At 62.6% G+C, this 16,337-nt stretch overlaps 1 protein-coding gene across 2 annotated transcripts; it reads left to right on the top strand.

Moving 5' to 3' along the window:
• The first annotated feature begins 2,885 nt into the window (after window positions 1-2,885).
• LAD1 (ladinin 1) lies at window positions 2,886-14,353 on the top strand. 2 transcript variants are annotated; one of them, XM_003357674.5, is made up of 10 exons: window positions 2,886-2,945; window positions 9,231-9,368; window positions 9,602-10,385; window positions 10,808-10,912; window positions 11,500-11,543; window positions 12,571-12,643; window positions 12,746-12,883; window positions 13,180-13,266; window positions 13,500-13,574; window positions 13,824-14,353. In XM_003357674.5, exons 1-10 carry the CDS (start codon window positions 2,908-2,910, stop codon window positions 13,827-13,829), a joined length of 1,488 nt encoding a protein of 495 aa, XP_003357722.3. In that variant the 5' UTR covers window positions 2,886-2,907; the 3' UTR covers window positions 13,830-14,353. The 2 variants fall into 2 exon arrangements, with proteins under 2 accessions (XP_003357722.3, XP_005668054.3); XM_005667997.4 differs by lacking the exon at window positions 13,500-13,574.
• Window positions 14,354-16,337: the final 1,984 nt, after the last annotated feature.

Below are 16,337 nucleotides of genomic sequence, written 5' to 3'. Positions count from 1 at the left end.
GTGGGTTAAGGATCTGGTGTTGCCGTGAGCTATGGTGTAGGTTGAAAACGTGGCTTGGATCCCGCGTTGCTGTGGCTCTGGTGTAGGCCAGCGGCTACAGCTCCAATTTGACTCCTAGCCTGGGAACCTCCATATGCCGCAGGTGTGGCCCTAGAAAAGGCAAGAAGACCAAAAAAAAAAAAAAAAAAAAGACTGAGCTCTTTCAAGGAGAGGGATCTTTGGACAAGGGCACAGAGATACAGGGAGGGGTCCCTAGGACCAAAGGCTGATGTTGCAGTAGTGCAGCTGCAGGCCAGGGGATGCCAGCACTGCTGGCCGCCACCAGCAGCTAGGAGGTTGCGAGGAAGGTCCTACTCTGAGCCTCCGGGGGGAGCATGGCTCTGCCGACAGACTTCCAGCCTCCAGAACGGTGAGAAAATCTGTTGTTTCAGGCCACACAGTTTGTGACTTTGCTACCGCAGCCTCAGGAAACTGTGGCCCTACAGCACCAAGCACAGTGCCTGGCACCTGAAAAGTGCCCAGTAAGTGCACAAGGCCTGCCCTTGAACTTTGGGGTCCTAACACCACATGCTTCCCTCACTTCCAGATCATCTGCACGTCAGCCTTCCCTGTCTTTGGGGTTACAGCCATGGAGAGGGTGCTGGAGGCTGGGGTTTTATTTTTTTTAATTTATTTTTTATTTTTTGTCTTTTTGTCTTTTAGGGCTGCACCCATGGCATGCGGAGGTTCCCAGGCTAGGGGTCTAATCGGAGCTGTAGCCACTGGCCTACACCACAGCCACAGCAACGCCAGATCCGAGCTGCATCTGCAACCTACACCACAGCTCACGGCAATGCCGATCTTTAACCCACTGAGCGAGGCCAGGGATCGAACCTGCAATCCCATGGTTCTGCGTCAGACTCGTTTCTGCTGCGTCATGACGGGATCTCTTGGAGGCTGGGGTTTTAGAGACAGTCCTTATTGTCCACTGGCCTCTGGAAATGTCCCTAGAGGGGCCAGGCTTCAAAGGACTAGGCTGGTTCCTTTCTCAGTTGAGATGTCACCACTGACAAACCACGGGAAGAACATTGTCTTGGTCCCCAGTGACAGCAGTCCCCCAGGAAGTGCCCAGAAGCCCAGCATCCAGGGACATGCATTATTGCCACTGCCTTTTTCTCTTTCCCTGGAAGAGCCAAGGGCTCACAGCCTGCCTTGGCCTTTGCAGGGCCTTTGTCAGCCGTCTCACTGCCTACCCCAGTGTCACCAACACTCACCATCAGACTCAGTTGATCCCCACAGCCTGGCAGGAAGCTGGACAAAGTCTCATTATTTCCACTACGCAGATGAAGGTCATTTGCCCCAAGTCATGTGGTTCACACATGGCAGAGCTCAAAGCGTGATCTCCCGGCCCCCAGTCCGCTCTCATTCCTTAAACCTCACTCCTGGAGTTCCCATCGTGGCTCAGTGGTTAGCGAATCCGACTAGGAACCATGAGGTTGCAGGTTCGATCCCTGGCCTTGCTCAGTGGGTTAAGGATCCGGCATTGCCATGAGCTGTGGTGTAGGTTGCAGATGTGGCTCAGATCCAGTGTTGCTGTGGCTGTGGTGTAGGCCCGTGGCTACAGCTCTGATTAGACCCCTAGCCCGGGAACCTCCCTATGCTGCAGGTGAGGCCCTAAAAAGAAAAACAAAACAAAACAAAAAAACCCCCAAAACAATAAAACCTCACTCATCTCCTTTGGCCAAGAAGGAAGGCTCTCTGGAGGAGGGGGCGTTTGGGGAAGGAGATGCCTTAGCAGGCTAGGTTTGTGTGTGCGTGTGTGCGCTTGTGTCCTGGGCTCTACTCAGCAGCCAGCTTGGCCTTCATTGGGAGATTTCACTGCCACAAGGAGGCCAGGCTGGCCAGCAAGGCCCAGCAGGAAGCTGGCAGACCGGCTCCCCGCCCCCAGCTTCTCCTCCTGGTGCCTGGGCTGCATCTCATTCCTCTGGGACAGGGAGCCGTGGCTGCTGACCTTGTAGTTCTGATGCATCGGAAAGATAAGATTCTCCCTGCTCAGCTGCTGACCCTGCCTGGTCCTCCTGAGGCCAGCTCCCGGACAGGAAGCATGGGCACCCATCGGCCCTTCAAGGGAGCCAGGGGGTGTCCCTGATGCTGGCTCACTTGCTCCAAAACTCTAGGGCTAGCTCTCTGCTCGCTGCTCCCTTCCGGGAAAAGCCGCGCCTCCTCCGCCGGGTCCACACCCGGGCCCCTCCAGCGCAAAGTCCAGACCAGCCAGCGAGAGCGCTTTTGCGTTTACAGAGCCGCGGGCACTCCAGTGTTTGCAGGACCCAGCCGAAGCTCCCGTTGCGGAGGGGCGGGCTTTGCACGGGGCGTGCCAGCAGTTTTGCGCGCAGCACAGAGGAAGCGCGCCCTGCTTTCTCCCCGGACCTGGGGCTGTGGGCCGGGGTCGGTCCCGCCCTGAGCCAGGCTTCCACCTCCCCGCCCGCTTCTCGCCCGGGCTTCCCGGGGCCAAGCCAGTTTGCGGGCGGAGAGCGGGCCTGACCCGGGGCTACAGCCCGGGGCCGTGGCACCTGCGGGAGGGGGCGGCCTGGCGGGCTGGTCCGACTGGTTCCAAGCAGGAAGTCCCCGCCTCCGCCCCGCGCGGCTGGGGCGCCGATCCGTCCGTCGGTCGGTCCATCGGTGCGGCGGCCGGTCCTGGGCGCGCGGCCGGGGCGGGGACCGGGGCGGCTTCATCTGCGACGCCCCCACCCACAGGCCAATCCCGGGCGGCTGGCGGCGCGCGGCTGCGCGGGGCGCGGCCGGTGGGATAAGAGGCCAGGTGAGCCTACCTGATCCGCGGCGGCGGCGGCGGTGGCGGCGGCGGGCGGGGCGCGCACGGGGCGGCGCCGAGCGGACACGACGCACGCGGCGGGCGCGGGCTCCGGCGGCATGTCCGGCAGCAGGAAGAGCTGGGCTACGCTGTCCAGGTGAGCCCTCGGCCTCTCCCGACCTCGGGGGGCCCTGGCCGCCCTCGGGGGCGACAGAGTGGGGGGCCAAACTGGGGCCCCCCAGGGGTGCTGGCAACCCCATCGCTTCCTGCCTTCTCTTGGGGACTGAGACGCAAGCAGGGTGCCTGGGGAGGGCTGTCCTGCCCAGAGTTGTGAGTGGCCCCCTTGGCCAGGAGGAGGGAGGCGCAGTGCCAGGCAGCCGTGGCCTTGGAGGGTCAGCAGAATAGGACCAGAGCCCACGGATGAAGCTCAGGTTCCGAGTGTGGCCTTTTGGGGTGCTGTCTGGGCTGGGTGACTTCAGGAGAGTTGCTGTCCCCCTCTGGGCTTACTTGTCCTTACTTGTGAGCTGGTCTTTCAAAGGGTCCAGGGACTGGGGGTCTAATCCCTGCCCAGTGGACTCCTGTCAGGGTCAGAGAAGGGGGGTGTCTGGGAGGTAGCACCCCTCCTGCGGGTGGGGCCCCCACAAGCAAGCATTATCACCTCGGGTCCCCCCCACTCCCCCACCCCCACTGGCTCTCAGGAGACCAAGGCTCACACAGTAGATGGATCGAGCTGGGTCCCCACTCCTTTGACCCTGAAGGCTCCTGCCAGGTAGAAACTGCCTGGGCCCCTTTCAGGTGGCGCTCAATCTTGGGGTCTTTGGTGAGGCCGGGCCCCTCTGCTGCTGTGGACCAGCCCCTCAAAGGCCTTCCCCGTCCAGGTGCAGGTGCTCTCGCTCTCCTGCTCCCTCCCTCCCCAGGGCTCCAAAGCTTCCCCAGGCTCTGACGCCTGGCCTCCCCATGGCAGCTCAGTTCAGTCTCCAGGCCCTGTCTTCCCTGGACCCTCAGAGCTCACTGCTCTGAAGCATAGTCACCTAGTCACCCCCATGCTCAGGAGCCCAGGGCAGGGGGTGCTAGAAAGGGGAAAGCCCCCCCCCCCCAGGAAAGGAGGAGCCTGGTGCTCTGGACTGGGGCTGGGCAGAGGCTGGACACACCCAGGGAGGGTCTGTGCTGAGGGTGGGGCTGGGGTCAAGGCCTTGGACTCTGTGTGTGGGTCATTGTGCCAGGGTTGAGGCAGGAGTGTCTGTTCGGGCTGTGCGTGTGCGTGCACGCATGTGCGGGCCCTGTGTTGGTGGGCGGAAGGTTCTGACACGGGGTCTGAGCCTTGGAAGTCCATTGAAGACCACCATGCAGGGCATCGGGTTAAACGCACAAAGCAGGCACAACTGAGTCGGGAGCCCACCGTCTGCTGGGGTGTGTGTGACTCTGTGTCTGAGATGTGCCTGGTTGCAAGTAGGTGGTATGTGCTGAGTGGCAACTGGGCTGGTCTTAGCTGGTCCTCTGCCCCGATGGTCTGGGTCCCTGTGGCTGCAGGGGTGCAGCTGGGGCAGCGAGGGAGGACCAGCCCTGCCGCAGAGCCCCGGCCTCCCTTCGGGCCCCAGCCCTGCCCAGCCCTGTAGGCAGACACAGCTGTTGCCAAGAGTCACCCCGATGAGGCACCTGGAGCGGACTCTCCCTCCCTCCCTGATCCCGGGGAACAAGCCTCAGCTGGCAGCAGGGCAGGGCTGTGAATCACTGTCAACCCTGCCTGGGAGGCTGAGGAGGGCGGCCCCAGACAGGGTCCGGGTGGGCAGCTGAGGGCCAGCCTGCAGCCCATCCTTGGCACCAAGTAGGAATTCAGGGCTCCAGCCCCCAGGGTTGGGGGCGGTGGTGAGCTGGCTGGCCCGGTGCCCTGCTCAGCGGCCTTGCCCTCTCCTCCCTGGGCCGGCTGATGACGGGTGAGGCCGGGCGGGCCTGTCTGCGGGGGGTGAGGGTGGCTCTGGAGCGCCCAGGCCAAGCGGACAGGGGTTAATCATTGCCCTGCTCTCCCGCCTCCCGAGCTGTTGGTTCTCCCTGACACCTTACCCTGGACCATCAGGGCTGGAAGGGACCTTGCCGACACCCACTGTGACCCATCGTCATGCAGAAGGCCTGTCCCCCCTCAGGGGCTGCAGACTGGCCCAGGGTCAGGTGGCCAGTCAGAGCTGCAACTCCTAGCCCGGTGGCTTTTCTGAGCCACTTTTCTGGAGCTGGCTTTTTTTCTCTCCTTCCAAACTTGGCAGATTTGCTCTTTGAGCCCCAGGGCTCCGAGGACGCTAGGGGGCAGCCTTCACACCTTTCCTGCTTTAAAGGGCGGCTGAGCTTTGGTCTCTACATAGATAGTAGCTGCACTGCGTGGTTTCACTGGGGAAGGAAACTTCTCCGGGTGAGCCTACCCTTAGCTGCTGCAGAAGGAAGGACCAGCAGGAAGGATGCCCGTGGGAGGGGGCGGAACCAGCTCTCCTCGGAGCAGAGGGCTGACGGCCTTCCAGAACTTTCAGGGAGGAGGAGGGCCCTTCTTCTGAAGATGGAGCTGGTGAGGGCCGGATCTTGGGGGGAGGTGGGTCGTCCTGCATGGAGGCAAAGGGAGGGGTGTGTGTCCCCAGAGCGGGGCCAGGATGTGGAGGGAAGGGTGGTGGAGAGGGAGGGGGTGGGGCAGCCGCCCAAGGTTGCAGCATCACCTGGTGAGAGTGGCTGGGGCTCCTGGGGGCCTGGGACCTACAGGGTCCCCCTGGCCTGGCCCTGGGGCTCCCCACACCTTCTTCCTGGGCTGTACCATGAGCTCAGGCCTGTGCTGGGGGGGGCCTGCACATCTTCCGAGGCCCCCTCAAACTTCCCTCTTCCTCCCTCTATTCAGCTGCGGGCTTCCAGCATTTGGGCCTGTGGTTAAGGGCTCTCCAGAGGCTGACCTGGGATTGTAGTTCCTTTTTTCAATCAGCTTCTATCTGGGGAACATATTACAGGGCTCAGAGCCCTCATCTGCAGAACGGGGATAACCCCTCCTTCCCCCCCCAAAGTTTGTCAGGACCTCTTGTCAAGGGTTTTGTGCCCTGCTTGGAACAGCACCCAGCCTAGTCCTAAGCACAGGCTGAAGCCTTCATTTCTCCTTTCTTCCTTTGTCCCTTTATTCATTCATTTACTGCTCACCATGTTCAGCAAATATTGTGTGTTGAGCTCCTGAATGGTAAGCAGGTTTGGATGCTTGATTATCGTCTGTTTCTTCCTGGGGCTTCGCTGCCTCCCCAGGAGCCCGACCCTTGCCCCTCCTTCCTGTCCATCCGTCCATCCGTTTCCTCATCTTGAGCAGAACAGCTCTTGGCTGATGGAGATGACAGTTTTCTGGGGGTGTGTGTGGGGGAGGGTGACCACATCACTCGGGGGAGTGCTGGGGTCTTGGTGCCAAGCTGGGGGACACTCCAGGATACCGGGGTCCCACTTCCTGCGCCCTGGCCCTGAGACCCCTCAGGGCGCGGACCTGCCTAGGAGTGAGTCACTTCCAGGAGACTGGGGTGCTGACAGATCACACGCCATGCAGGACGTCGCAGGTCCCGGGAACAAAGCAGCAGCTCCCCTGAGGGCTGAGTGCCCGGTGTGGGAACGGGCTTGCTCAGGCCCAAGGAATCCCAGAGGCCCCGGCCCAGCCGGCTGCGGGTGTGTCTGGGGGCCTCTCGCCTATGCAGGGATTGTGTAGGGGTGGAGTGGGAGGGAGGGAGGGGTTACGAAGGTCCCAGGGAATCTGGTTTAAATCTGTGGTCGAGACCAGGGGCCCTGGAGTGGGGCCTCCGCCCCAAGATGGGAGAGGACCTGAGCGAAGCAGGCAGCACTGAGGTCCCTCCCCGCACCCCCGCAGAGCCACCCTGAGGCTCGGCGTGGGAGGTGCCTCGAGGTTGCCTTCCATGGACGATGGGCAGATTGCATTGTGGGGGCCTAGGGTCTGCTCCCCCTTGGCTCCCCGACTTATCCAGGCACAGACCTGGCAACTCCACGGGGCCCTGCCCTCCGAGGGTGCACATGCGTGTGTGTGCGTGCATTCTGGGGTGTGGGGGCGCCCTGGTCCGGAGTCTTTTCTCTCCCTGCAGGGCAACTCCTTCACTTTCTTTTCACTTCTCTCTTACCCTCTCTGCTCCTCTTTAAGAAGAAAACCTGACTTAAGGTCCGTGTGTTCCTTATCTGTAAATTACATCCGGTTGTAAAAGCAGAGTCTTTGCGTCCCCGTCCCCGTCATCCTCAGGCACTGTCCCATCTTAGCAGCTCTTCCCCCTAAGCCTTCTCAGCACAGTTGCTGCTTGTCAGCAGGGCCCCTTTCTTGTCTGATCCCTTCCGGAAGTGCCTCCTGGTGGCCCTGCCCTCCCAGTGGTGTGGACGGACCAACTCCTCCTCCGGGTCAACCCCTCCTGCGCCTTTGCAGCTCCCTGGCCTGGTGGGGGTCCGCGTGCCCCCCTCACTCCCCTTTCCTCCTTCCCCTCCCACTGTCCCCGACCTCTCAGTTCCTTCCTGATTGCCCCCATCCCCCCAAGAGCAGCACCAGGAATCACTCAACCCCCCAAATCTAGGTTTCCTTGATTTCCTGTTTCCTCGCCCCTCATCCCCATCCAGCCCAGCAGCAAACCCTGCTGGCTCTTTCTTCACGATGTGTCCTGAATCCATCCGTCTGTCACCACCCCAGTTCATGTTGCCTTAGCTCCCACCTGGGAAACTGCGGGAGCCTCCTGACACCGCCGACCCCTGTCCCCTGCCCCGCAGTTCTTTATACTGCAGCCTAGAGGTTTCAGTGCAATAGCTCCTATCAATGCAATAACCCATGTGCGGCTCCAGGGACTCCCCACAAGTGCAGTACAACCCACCTGCTTTCCCTGGTCCCCAGGCCTCTGCTCTGTCTCCCCTCCCCCAGCACAGCCCTGTCTTGTCTTCTGTCCATTCCTGACGTTTGTTCACTGCGGGTTCCTTGCTCCCTGTCTGATCCCCCTACCCCAACACCTTGTGGGTGTCCTTTGCGCTGCATGCCAGAGACGTGCTCCAAAATGTGTGTTAGTGAGTATCGGGCCAGGGGATGCGATGCTGGACCTGGGGGAGAAGAATGGTCTCAGGGCCATTGTGTGGCTCCTCCTTTCCTTTTAGGAAAGGAAACTGAGGGGGGAGGAGGTGACTGAGGCTGGGTTGCCTGTGCGTCCCTGTGGGAGGGATAGTGTTGGGCAGCAAGTTTGGCCCCTGCGGGGGTTGAGGGGCCTTACAGCCCCTGCTGAGATTCAGCAACAGGAGAAGGCGGCTTTTTCCAGACCCTTTGGCCTTGGGCCCCAGACAGCACTGGTGTTCGGAGGGGGAGGGGGGCGGTTCGCAGGAGGCCCAGGGACCCCCCCCCCCCCTTGCAGCCCAGAGCTTCTCCTGTGCTCTACCCCAACTAGCCCTACCTCTGACCTCTAGGCTTGCTCGTCTCCCCAACCTCCTTCTTCACCGCCGGCTTCTTCCAGCCGCTCTCATCACCTGTCCCGAGGTCTGGCCCAGGTTCAGCCTCTTTTGGGACCTCCTGATGCTCCTGGCTGGCAGTGACCATCCCTCCCCGTGCAGGGCCACCACCAAGCTCTGGCGGGAGGTTCCCGGGGGACGCGCTTCTCTTTCTTGCTAGATGCCAGGTGCCCCAGGCGGGGGCCCTGCCTTGGCCTGTGAACCCACAGTTCCCAGTGGTGGGGGGGTGTTGGCCCAGCCCAGTCCTCAGCACATTTGCTCTTTGGTTGGGATGGTAGGCGGATGCAGGAAGGGGGTTGGGGGTGGCAGGATAGGTGGATGAGGACAGCTGGAGGTGGACGGGGAAGTGGGGGTGACCAGGAGGGGTGCCTGTATGGGAGGTGGCTGGGTGGGTGATGCTGAAGGAAGTGGCTGGGGGCCTGATGGGGGCTGTGAGTGCCCAGCGGGTCCTGTAGATGAAGGTGGGGGGGGGGCAGAGCCCAAAGAAGGGTGTGCCCCTTGGTCCTGGGCACATGAGAGCTGGTCCTCGAAGGCAACATTGGCTTGAGGAGCTCCTGGGGGGTGAGGGAGGGTGACGCTGGATTCGCTTCCAGGTGTAACTGGTCTGGTTTGGGAGCTAGGAATTCCTGTGGGGACCTGAGTAACTGCCAGCATTTCTGCGAGGGCTGTCGAGTACCCTGACCAGAGAAGGGGCCTTGTCAAGTTCACCCACCTCCGTCATGTAGGACAGCGGCCCCCCTCCCATGTCCCTGCCCCTCCCCACTCCCAGGGAGTGGGCCCCACATCCCTCCCCCACTCGGAGGGGGCCCCACATCCCATACTGGGGTCCAAGGAGAAGTCCAGCCCAGTGTCCTCCCCCCGTGGGGGGGACATTGGCCATGTGGGAACCAGTCTTGATTGTCCTAGCCGTGGGGGCTGGGGCTCTGCTATGCCGCACTGACCACCCCCTGCCCTCCCCCTCCAGCCTGGCCAGGCAATGGACCCTGGAGGATGAGGAGGAGCAAGAGCGGGAGCGGAGGCGGCGGCACCGCAACCTGAGCTCCACCACCGACGACGAGGCAGCCCCACCGGCCCTGGATGCAGACCCACCGGCCCCGGAGAGGTGCTGAGGGGGGGCACCCCTGTCCTGGGTCCCTGATGGACCCCAGGAAGCCTTTGAAGCCCCATATGTAAAGCAGATAAAAGGTGGTGGGGGGAGGCCATGGTTCTCTCGTTGACCCCTCCCGGGAGGGCGGCCCCAGGGGCATCTTCCCTGGGTTGGGGGCACCCCAGGGTCACTCCCTTCTCTGATGGCCTCTGACTGGCTCTCACCTCATCTCCCACCTTCCGACTCAGACTGCCGAGTGTGGAGGAGGCGGAGATACCCCAGCAGCCGCCCCCCCCAGACTCCAAGGATGAGAACGAGGACGTGCGCACTGTCGTTAGGACGCGGCAAGAGCGGAGACAGAGGCAGCGGCTGGTGGAAGCAGCACAGGCTCCCGTCCGGGAGCAGCTGGAGGCAGAGCAGGGGGACAGCGAGGGCGCTGGGCAGGCCGGGCAGCGGCCCCTGGTGCCCAGGAAGGAGGTGGAGCTGCCGCCTCACCGGACACTGAGCCGGGAGCGGTGGGGCTCCGGGGCCCGGGAGGAGGAGAGCGCGGGCAAGGAGCCATCGGGCGGCAGGAAGTGGGGCTCGGAGAAGCCCGCTGCTCCAGGGAAGACGTGCCCCGAAAGGAGCCCAGACTCCGAGGAAGTCTCCGTCTCCGAGAGGTCCCCAGGCCCTGAGAAAGTGTCTGTGTTGGAGAAGATCGCCGTGTTGGAGAAAAGAACCGTCTCAGGAAAGAGATCCCTCTCAGAAAAAGCAAGCATCTCAGAGAAGCTGCCCGCCCCAGGGAAGACGCGGGGCTCGGAGAAGAGACTCGTGTCTGAGAAGGCGGAGGTCTTTGAGAAGCCCCTGGCCTCGGGGCCAGAGCCGGCCCCCACCAGGGCAGCAGCCTCGGGGCAGGCCCAGGAGCAGCCAGCCTCCGGGAAGAGCCCGTCCATCACCCAGGGGCAGAGGAGGGCCCGCCCTGAGGAGCAGCCCGCATCCCCCGCCTCGGAGCCCCGGGCTGTAGCTGGCCGCCTCCCACCCATCACTCTCCAGGTGGGCGGTGCCCCTGCCCCCACTCCCTGCTCCTGGGTGGTCTCTGGCTCCCTCTCCCTGTCTTCTGTCCTCCTACCTCTAGGCCGGCCTTGGCCAGTCCTTCCATCCTTACCTGCTCCACTGCTGTTGGATGGGGGACCCAGGTGCCATGGGGAGCACCTGGTACCCACAGCACATCCTCATCCTTCCTGCAGACCTTGGGAAGCCTCAGATCCTTCTAGAAGTTCCCCTGGAAAGCCCTGCCTGGGGGCCTGGGACTGGTCCACCAACCCCACGGCAGAGGCAGATGGGCAAGAGGCAGTGGATGGGGGCCTGGACCGTCCTGCCTGCAGCCCTTGGCAGATCAGGCTGGGGGGCCCCTACAGCAGCTCAGGCTCAGGGCGACCCAGACCTCCCGCGTGACACTCCCCTGCCCCATCCAGGTGAAGATCCCCAGCAGGGAGGATGAGGTGGACACATCCTCGCCCACCGGGGCCACCTACAGCAGCTCCCTCCGCCGCTCCAGCCCCAGGACTATCTCCTTTCGGGTGAGGCCCTGGAGGAACCCAGCCTCCGTTACAGCTTGGACCTGGGCTAGATGCTGGGGTGGGTTGTCTGCAGAGAGGGGGCCTCAGATGCCCGCAGGTGCAGGAGGAGATGAGGTGGGATCAGGTGGACAGGGGCCAAGGCCAGGCTGCAGGAGGGGTGCAGGGGGACTGCGGTGAGAGCCCCTCCTCGCCCATGGACCCAGGCTGGTCATCTCACTTTATTCTGGAACTCACTCCCCGTTCCCGTGCTTACTGGGTCATCCACTCGTGTTTTTGATGGACTGTGCGTGTGAAGCCCTGGTGGGAGGCTGGAGGCCTGCTCATGGCAGTGCCAGTCCCCGCTTACAGGGCTCGGGCCAGTGGGGAGCCAGACGGGAGGCAGGGGGTTGCAGGTACCCCAAGAAGAGCTATGGGTTTGAGGAGAAGCTGCTGACCCGGCCTGGTGGGGGTGGGCCTTTGATGGGGGTCGGTTGGGGGCTGAGAGAGATGGGGGTGGTTTCAGCAGGAGGATGTGTTCTGAGAGCTGGGTGAGGGTGCCATGGGCCCTGGGGGTCCCCCCCTCATCAGCACCTTCCTTCTCATTTCAGATGAGCCCCAAGAGAGACATCTCAGAGGCAGCCTTGACCCGCAGGTCAGGGGTCAACACAAGGAGCTGAGGCCCGATACGTGGACCGGTGGGGGGTGGCCAGAGGAGATGCTTGGAGCACATGGGACTTGGGGGGAGCTCTGGAGGCAGAGGAGGCGGTGGGGGGAGGGGACACCTCTGCTCTGGCGGGCGGGGTGCGGGTGCCTGGGAGCCTGCATGTTTAGCGAGCATCCTACACCCCGGAGTGTGGATGTGGTTGGGGGACTGTGCGTTTTTTATAAGAACTGAAACAGGATCTGAGATGCAGTGGTGCTTACCCGTCGGGGATTTCACGCCCTCATGTTGCGTCCATCTGCCCCTGAACTTCCTCTGAGGCCTCCTGTCCCAGGCGAGGCCTGGGGTGGAGCTGGGGGCGGGGGCAGGGTGGGTAACACATGTGTGCTGCCCTCACGCAGCTCACACTGGACAGTAGACATGTGAGAGCCCCTCTGCTCAGAGCTGCTGGGTTGGAATGTGGAGGGAGGGCTGGAGCTGCGTGGCTGCGGCCGCTCGGCCCACGGGAGCTGGGGGCTAGGTCACAGCGATGCCCATCCAGGGACTTGACCTAGAGGGAGGGTTCCAGGGGGAAGTCTGGGGATGCATCAGAATGGAAGGAACAGCATGTGGAAGGGCTCTGGGTGTGATACGCATGGTGTCCCACTGGCTGGTGGTCAGTGCGGGAAGGGGGACACAGGTGTCAGGGCAGGCAGGACCAGGCCATCTCATATGTACACTGTCCTGTGGCCTGAGGACAGGATGGGGTTGGTCTGGAGTGTGGTGTGGGGGTGGGGAAGGTGGGGAGGGAGGGGTAGCTGCTTCTGCTCCTGGGGACATCCTAGTGGATAGGCTGCTCGAGAGATGACAGGGAGACCCTGGCGTGTCTGTACCTTGGCCAAGTCACTTTAGTCTCATTCAGTGATTGAGGCCATGTTCTCTGCCAAAGGGGTGCGGTGAGGAGGGGGCAGGCCTGGTCTCCCTAGGGGGTGGAGGGGGTCTCTCCTGATGTATCTTGCCCTGTCTCCCCGCCCCGCAGTGCCAGCATGAGGCTCCCAGCCAGTTCGGTCAGTTTAGGCCAGAAGCTGGAAAGATACCACACAGCTATACAGGTGGGCAGCGGGCCTTGCTGGGGGCGGGGCCATGGCCAGAGTGGTGGGCGGGGCCATGGCCAGAGTGCTGGAGGATCAGCACCCTGTGCTCTCTGCTCCCAGCGGTCAGAATCTGTCAAGTATCCCGGCTCCACCCGCACTGAGTTCCTGGTGGCTCCCGTGGATGTGGCCAGAAAGCGCCACCTCTTTGAGAAGGAGCTGGCGGGCCAGGGACGAGAAGAACCCACGTCCAGCCGGAAGGTGAGTGGCTCAGGCCACCCAGGACTTCAGACCTCTGAGGCTGGGGGTCTGCGAACCCCAAGCTGTGGACCTGGCCTTGGCCATGGCTGCCGCCGGCAGCTCTGTATGTTCAGGCATCGATGTTGGCAGAAGCTGCTGCTCCCTTGAGTTCCCCACCACTCCTGTTCCTGAGCCTGGTGCTCTTAGCTGTGCGCTCAGCTTTGGGGGATGGCAGGGCCTTCCTGGCCCCTGTGGCCTGAGCTGTTGGATGTGGGTGAGGTTGAGGTCCGACCCAGAGATGGAACCTCTCTTTTCAGGAAGACTTGAAGCTCTCGGGGGTTGTGACATCAAGGCTCAACCTGTGGATCAGCAGGACCCAGGAGTCTGGGGATCGGGACCCCCAGGTACCCTGTCCCTCCCGAGGTCTCTCTCCACGGGCCCTTGGTGGCAGAGTGATCACGGCAGAGGAGCCATTCTGGGAGTGGGGATGGCTGTGGAGAAGCCTGAGGGTCAGGAGGCAGCAGAGAGGAGGGTCTGGGGTCCTCCCCCAGGAAGGGGAGGGGCCTGGGGGTCCCGAGTCCCTCGCCTGTCACTGTCGGCCTGAGCCCTTGGTCTCTGCCCAAATGCCCACAACCAGGAGGTACAGAAAGAGTCGGCCGCTGCCAGGAGGACCCAGTGGAGAAAGAAAACAGATCCCTCCCTGGATGCCCAGGTGCGGGGCGGGGGGGCTGCCTTGGGGAGATGCCCACGCACACCCCTGCACCCCACCTGGCCTGCGTTTGCACAGCCCTGCTCTCAGGCAGGCTTGCCCCAACCTCCAGAACACTGGCCGCACCTTCTGCTGGCTGCTCCCCCTGGCTGTGTGAGCGCCCCACCCGCCTTCAGCCAGATCTGGGGGAGACAGCTGCCCTCCTGTTCAGCCCAGGAGCCCCTCTTGTTCTCACAGCCCTCTTCCCCGCAGGTGTGAGGAGCCTGGGCTCAGGGCCCTGCAGCTGCACCCCTATCTCATCGCCCTGCTCCCCTTCTGCCTCTGGACCTGGGACCAGGGACCCTGGGACCCTTGGACGGTGTGCCCGGATCTTGTCCTGCTGCAGGCATGGTGGAGCCTGGGCATAGCACAGCTCTCATCCACGTCGTCCTGTCCAGAGATGCTCCTGCTCCTGGCTCCCTTCCAGGGTCAGGGTGGCGCCGTCCCCCGGGAAGCCCAGGGTCACTTGTGTGGTCTGCGCCCAGCAGGTGTCTTGGTGTATATGTACCTCTCGGAGGCCGGTCCACCCCCTCCGTCCCTGGGCCACTCCCAGCTCTCCGGGGCTGGAGGCGTCACACTGTCATCCTCGGGCCTCATCCCTGCTTTGTTCTCCCGCACGACCCTGACCTGCTGCTCCGGCCAAGCCCTGGGTGCCTTCCTGTGCCCCTCCCTCTGTTCTCAGGAAAGAGCTGATAAACTCATTCACTCTCAGGTGGAAGTGACTAATAATACCTTCAAATGGATTCCTTCCTGAACGCTTGCTTTTTCATGGCACCATCTGCAGTGTGGGGGGCATCATCCCTGTCCCGGCGGCCCCTTCTCTTCCTCACACTTCGGGGGTGGCTCCCCAGGTGTCCTAGCATGGTGACCCTTGGGGCAGAACTGCCATATACAGTGTCAGGCCTGCTGCCACACACCCAAACAGTGCTCCCCAAATCCTCTCCCCCACATCATGGCTGGTGTGACCGAGGAGGATGCTGAGCCCACCCAGAATCTAAGACAAGCTGAACTCACCATCAGTGTGGTGACAGTCAGAGCGCTTTGTGTGGGTGGGGATTCATGTGTGTGTGTGTGTTGGGGGTATTTGTGCGTGTGCACAAGTGTATACACTTGTAAACAGATACACACACACGTGCACACATTTTCTTTGCATCATCAGAATGAAGTTAAGAGTTCTGGTCCCAAGTGGCAGCTGGGAGCTCCCTAGGGCCAGCTGCAGGAGCACAGGTACAGAGCCCAGTCCCCTTTGCCCCCAGCCAGGCTCCCTGGGAACCCCTGGGCTCCTCAGAACTCAGCCCGAGGGGATCACCAGGCCCCCGAGCCTGCGGGCAGAAGGGCCAGCCTCATCCGGCCCATGTGAGTCTGAGGGTTCCTGTCTTGGATCCTGGGGCTCAGGGGACAGAAGGCTTTTGGGGCCCCGTCAGTGACCCCGGGTTGGCCCATCTCCAGCTGATGGGTCTCCTGTGGCCGGCCCCATGGTAGAGGTAGAGGGGGCCCACCAACTACCGGGGCTGAAGCTTTAACGAGGGTCCACTCCAGGGTTCGAGGACGAAGCTGGGGTGGGGCGAGCACCACCCAGAGACAGGGGCTGCGTGGCTCTGGCCCTGCCAGGAACTCAGGGTTCAAACCAGCAACGAAATCTTCTAAACTTGGGAAAGTCTGGTAGGTGAATTTGTCCAGCAGGCACAGCTGTGCCCTGGAACCTTCCCTCCAGCATGGGGACCTCCGAGGGGACCCACCTGGTCCTGGGGGGTCTGAGGTTCTGGGACCTGGCAGCTGCTGCCCTCGGACAGAGGAGCCCTTTGTGCCCCCATGTAGCCACGCTGGGGTGCCCTCCGAGGGATGACTGCTGGGCAGGGTGTGGGGGGAGCCCCCGTGACTCCCACTCCCTTGCACTCATGATCTGCCCCGCCCCATGAGGGTCCTGCCCTCTTGTCATGGAGACAGGCTGCAAACCAGAAGATGGAGGCCTGCCCAGGATGATTTCAGCAGGTGACAGGTGTGAGGACAGCGTGTGGCCTGGGAGTGACTGGGTGGGAAGGTGGGCGAGAAGGCCTCTCCAGGAGGTGACACTGCGCTCCCTCCAGAGACAGAATAGGTTCCCCACCCTCTGGGCCCTGCCTGCCCGCCTTCCTGCCTGGAGGCCCCAGACCTCACAAGCGGCCTGTCCTCCTGTGGGTGCTCAAATCGGCAAGCAGCATCCTTGCATCTGCTTCTTCCAGTAACATTCTGGCCAAGCACCATCTGTTTTCTCTCCCCTCCCCTCAAGGGGACAGTACAACTATGTGTGGCTGCCTGAGGGTGGCTAGACTCCCTGGCCGAGTGACTGCCACCCGCTCTCCGAATCCAGTCCCCGCCTTTGAGCGGCCAGTGAAAGGCTCACAGTTGGTCCACGGATGCCCAGAACCTCCCAGGCTCATGCAAGCAGATGAGACCCATTTAAAGGCCGGCTGGGCTTTCAGGCGACGTCACCCAGTTAAGGGAGGGCTTAGGAAAAGCCATTCCTAAATGCCAGGAGATTCCAGGCCCACAAAGTGAGGCTGGGCCCGGGGGTGGGAGTAGGAGAGCAGGAGCTGGGGCCCCCTGTTTCTGGACAGTTGCTCACCCTTCCCCCTCCCCCTGCCCCCCAGGGTCTCCCCCTCCCCCAGGGTGCTGGCTGCAGGCATGTGGCTTCAGCCTGCCCTGCCCCGGATCTGCTGGCGGCCAGAAGGGGCCACATGATTGGGG

This window comes from Sus scrofa, chromosome 10 (genome assembly GCF_054392235.1).
Source record: "Sus scrofa isolate SSC_HxYL_T2T_F1_AM1 chromosome 10, Sscrofa_HxYL_maternal_Yorkshire_Landrace_v2.0, whole genome shotgun sequence".
In the NCBI taxonomy this organism is placed as follows: domain Eukaryota; kingdom Metazoa; phylum Chordata; class Mammalia; order Artiodactyla; family Suidae; genus Sus; species Sus scrofa.
Note: the sequence above shows the minus strand (reverse complement) of the source record. Positions and strands in the feature narration are given on the sequence as shown.

Excerpts from the sequence above, each read along its gene's own strand:
- LAD1 (XM_003357674.5), top strand. The coding sequence starts at position 2,908 with ATGTCCGGCAGCAGGAAGAGCTGGGCTACGCTGTCCAG. Across the intron at positions 11,544-12,570 it reads GAGGCAGCCTTGACCCGCAG|TGCCAGCATGAGGCTCCCAG; the intron begins GTCAGGGGTCAA and ends CCCGCCCCGCAG. Across the intron at positions 12,884-13,179 it reads AACCCACGTCCAGCCGGAAG|GAAGACTTGAAGCTCTCGGG; the intron begins GTGAGTGGCTCA and ends CTCTCTTTTCAG.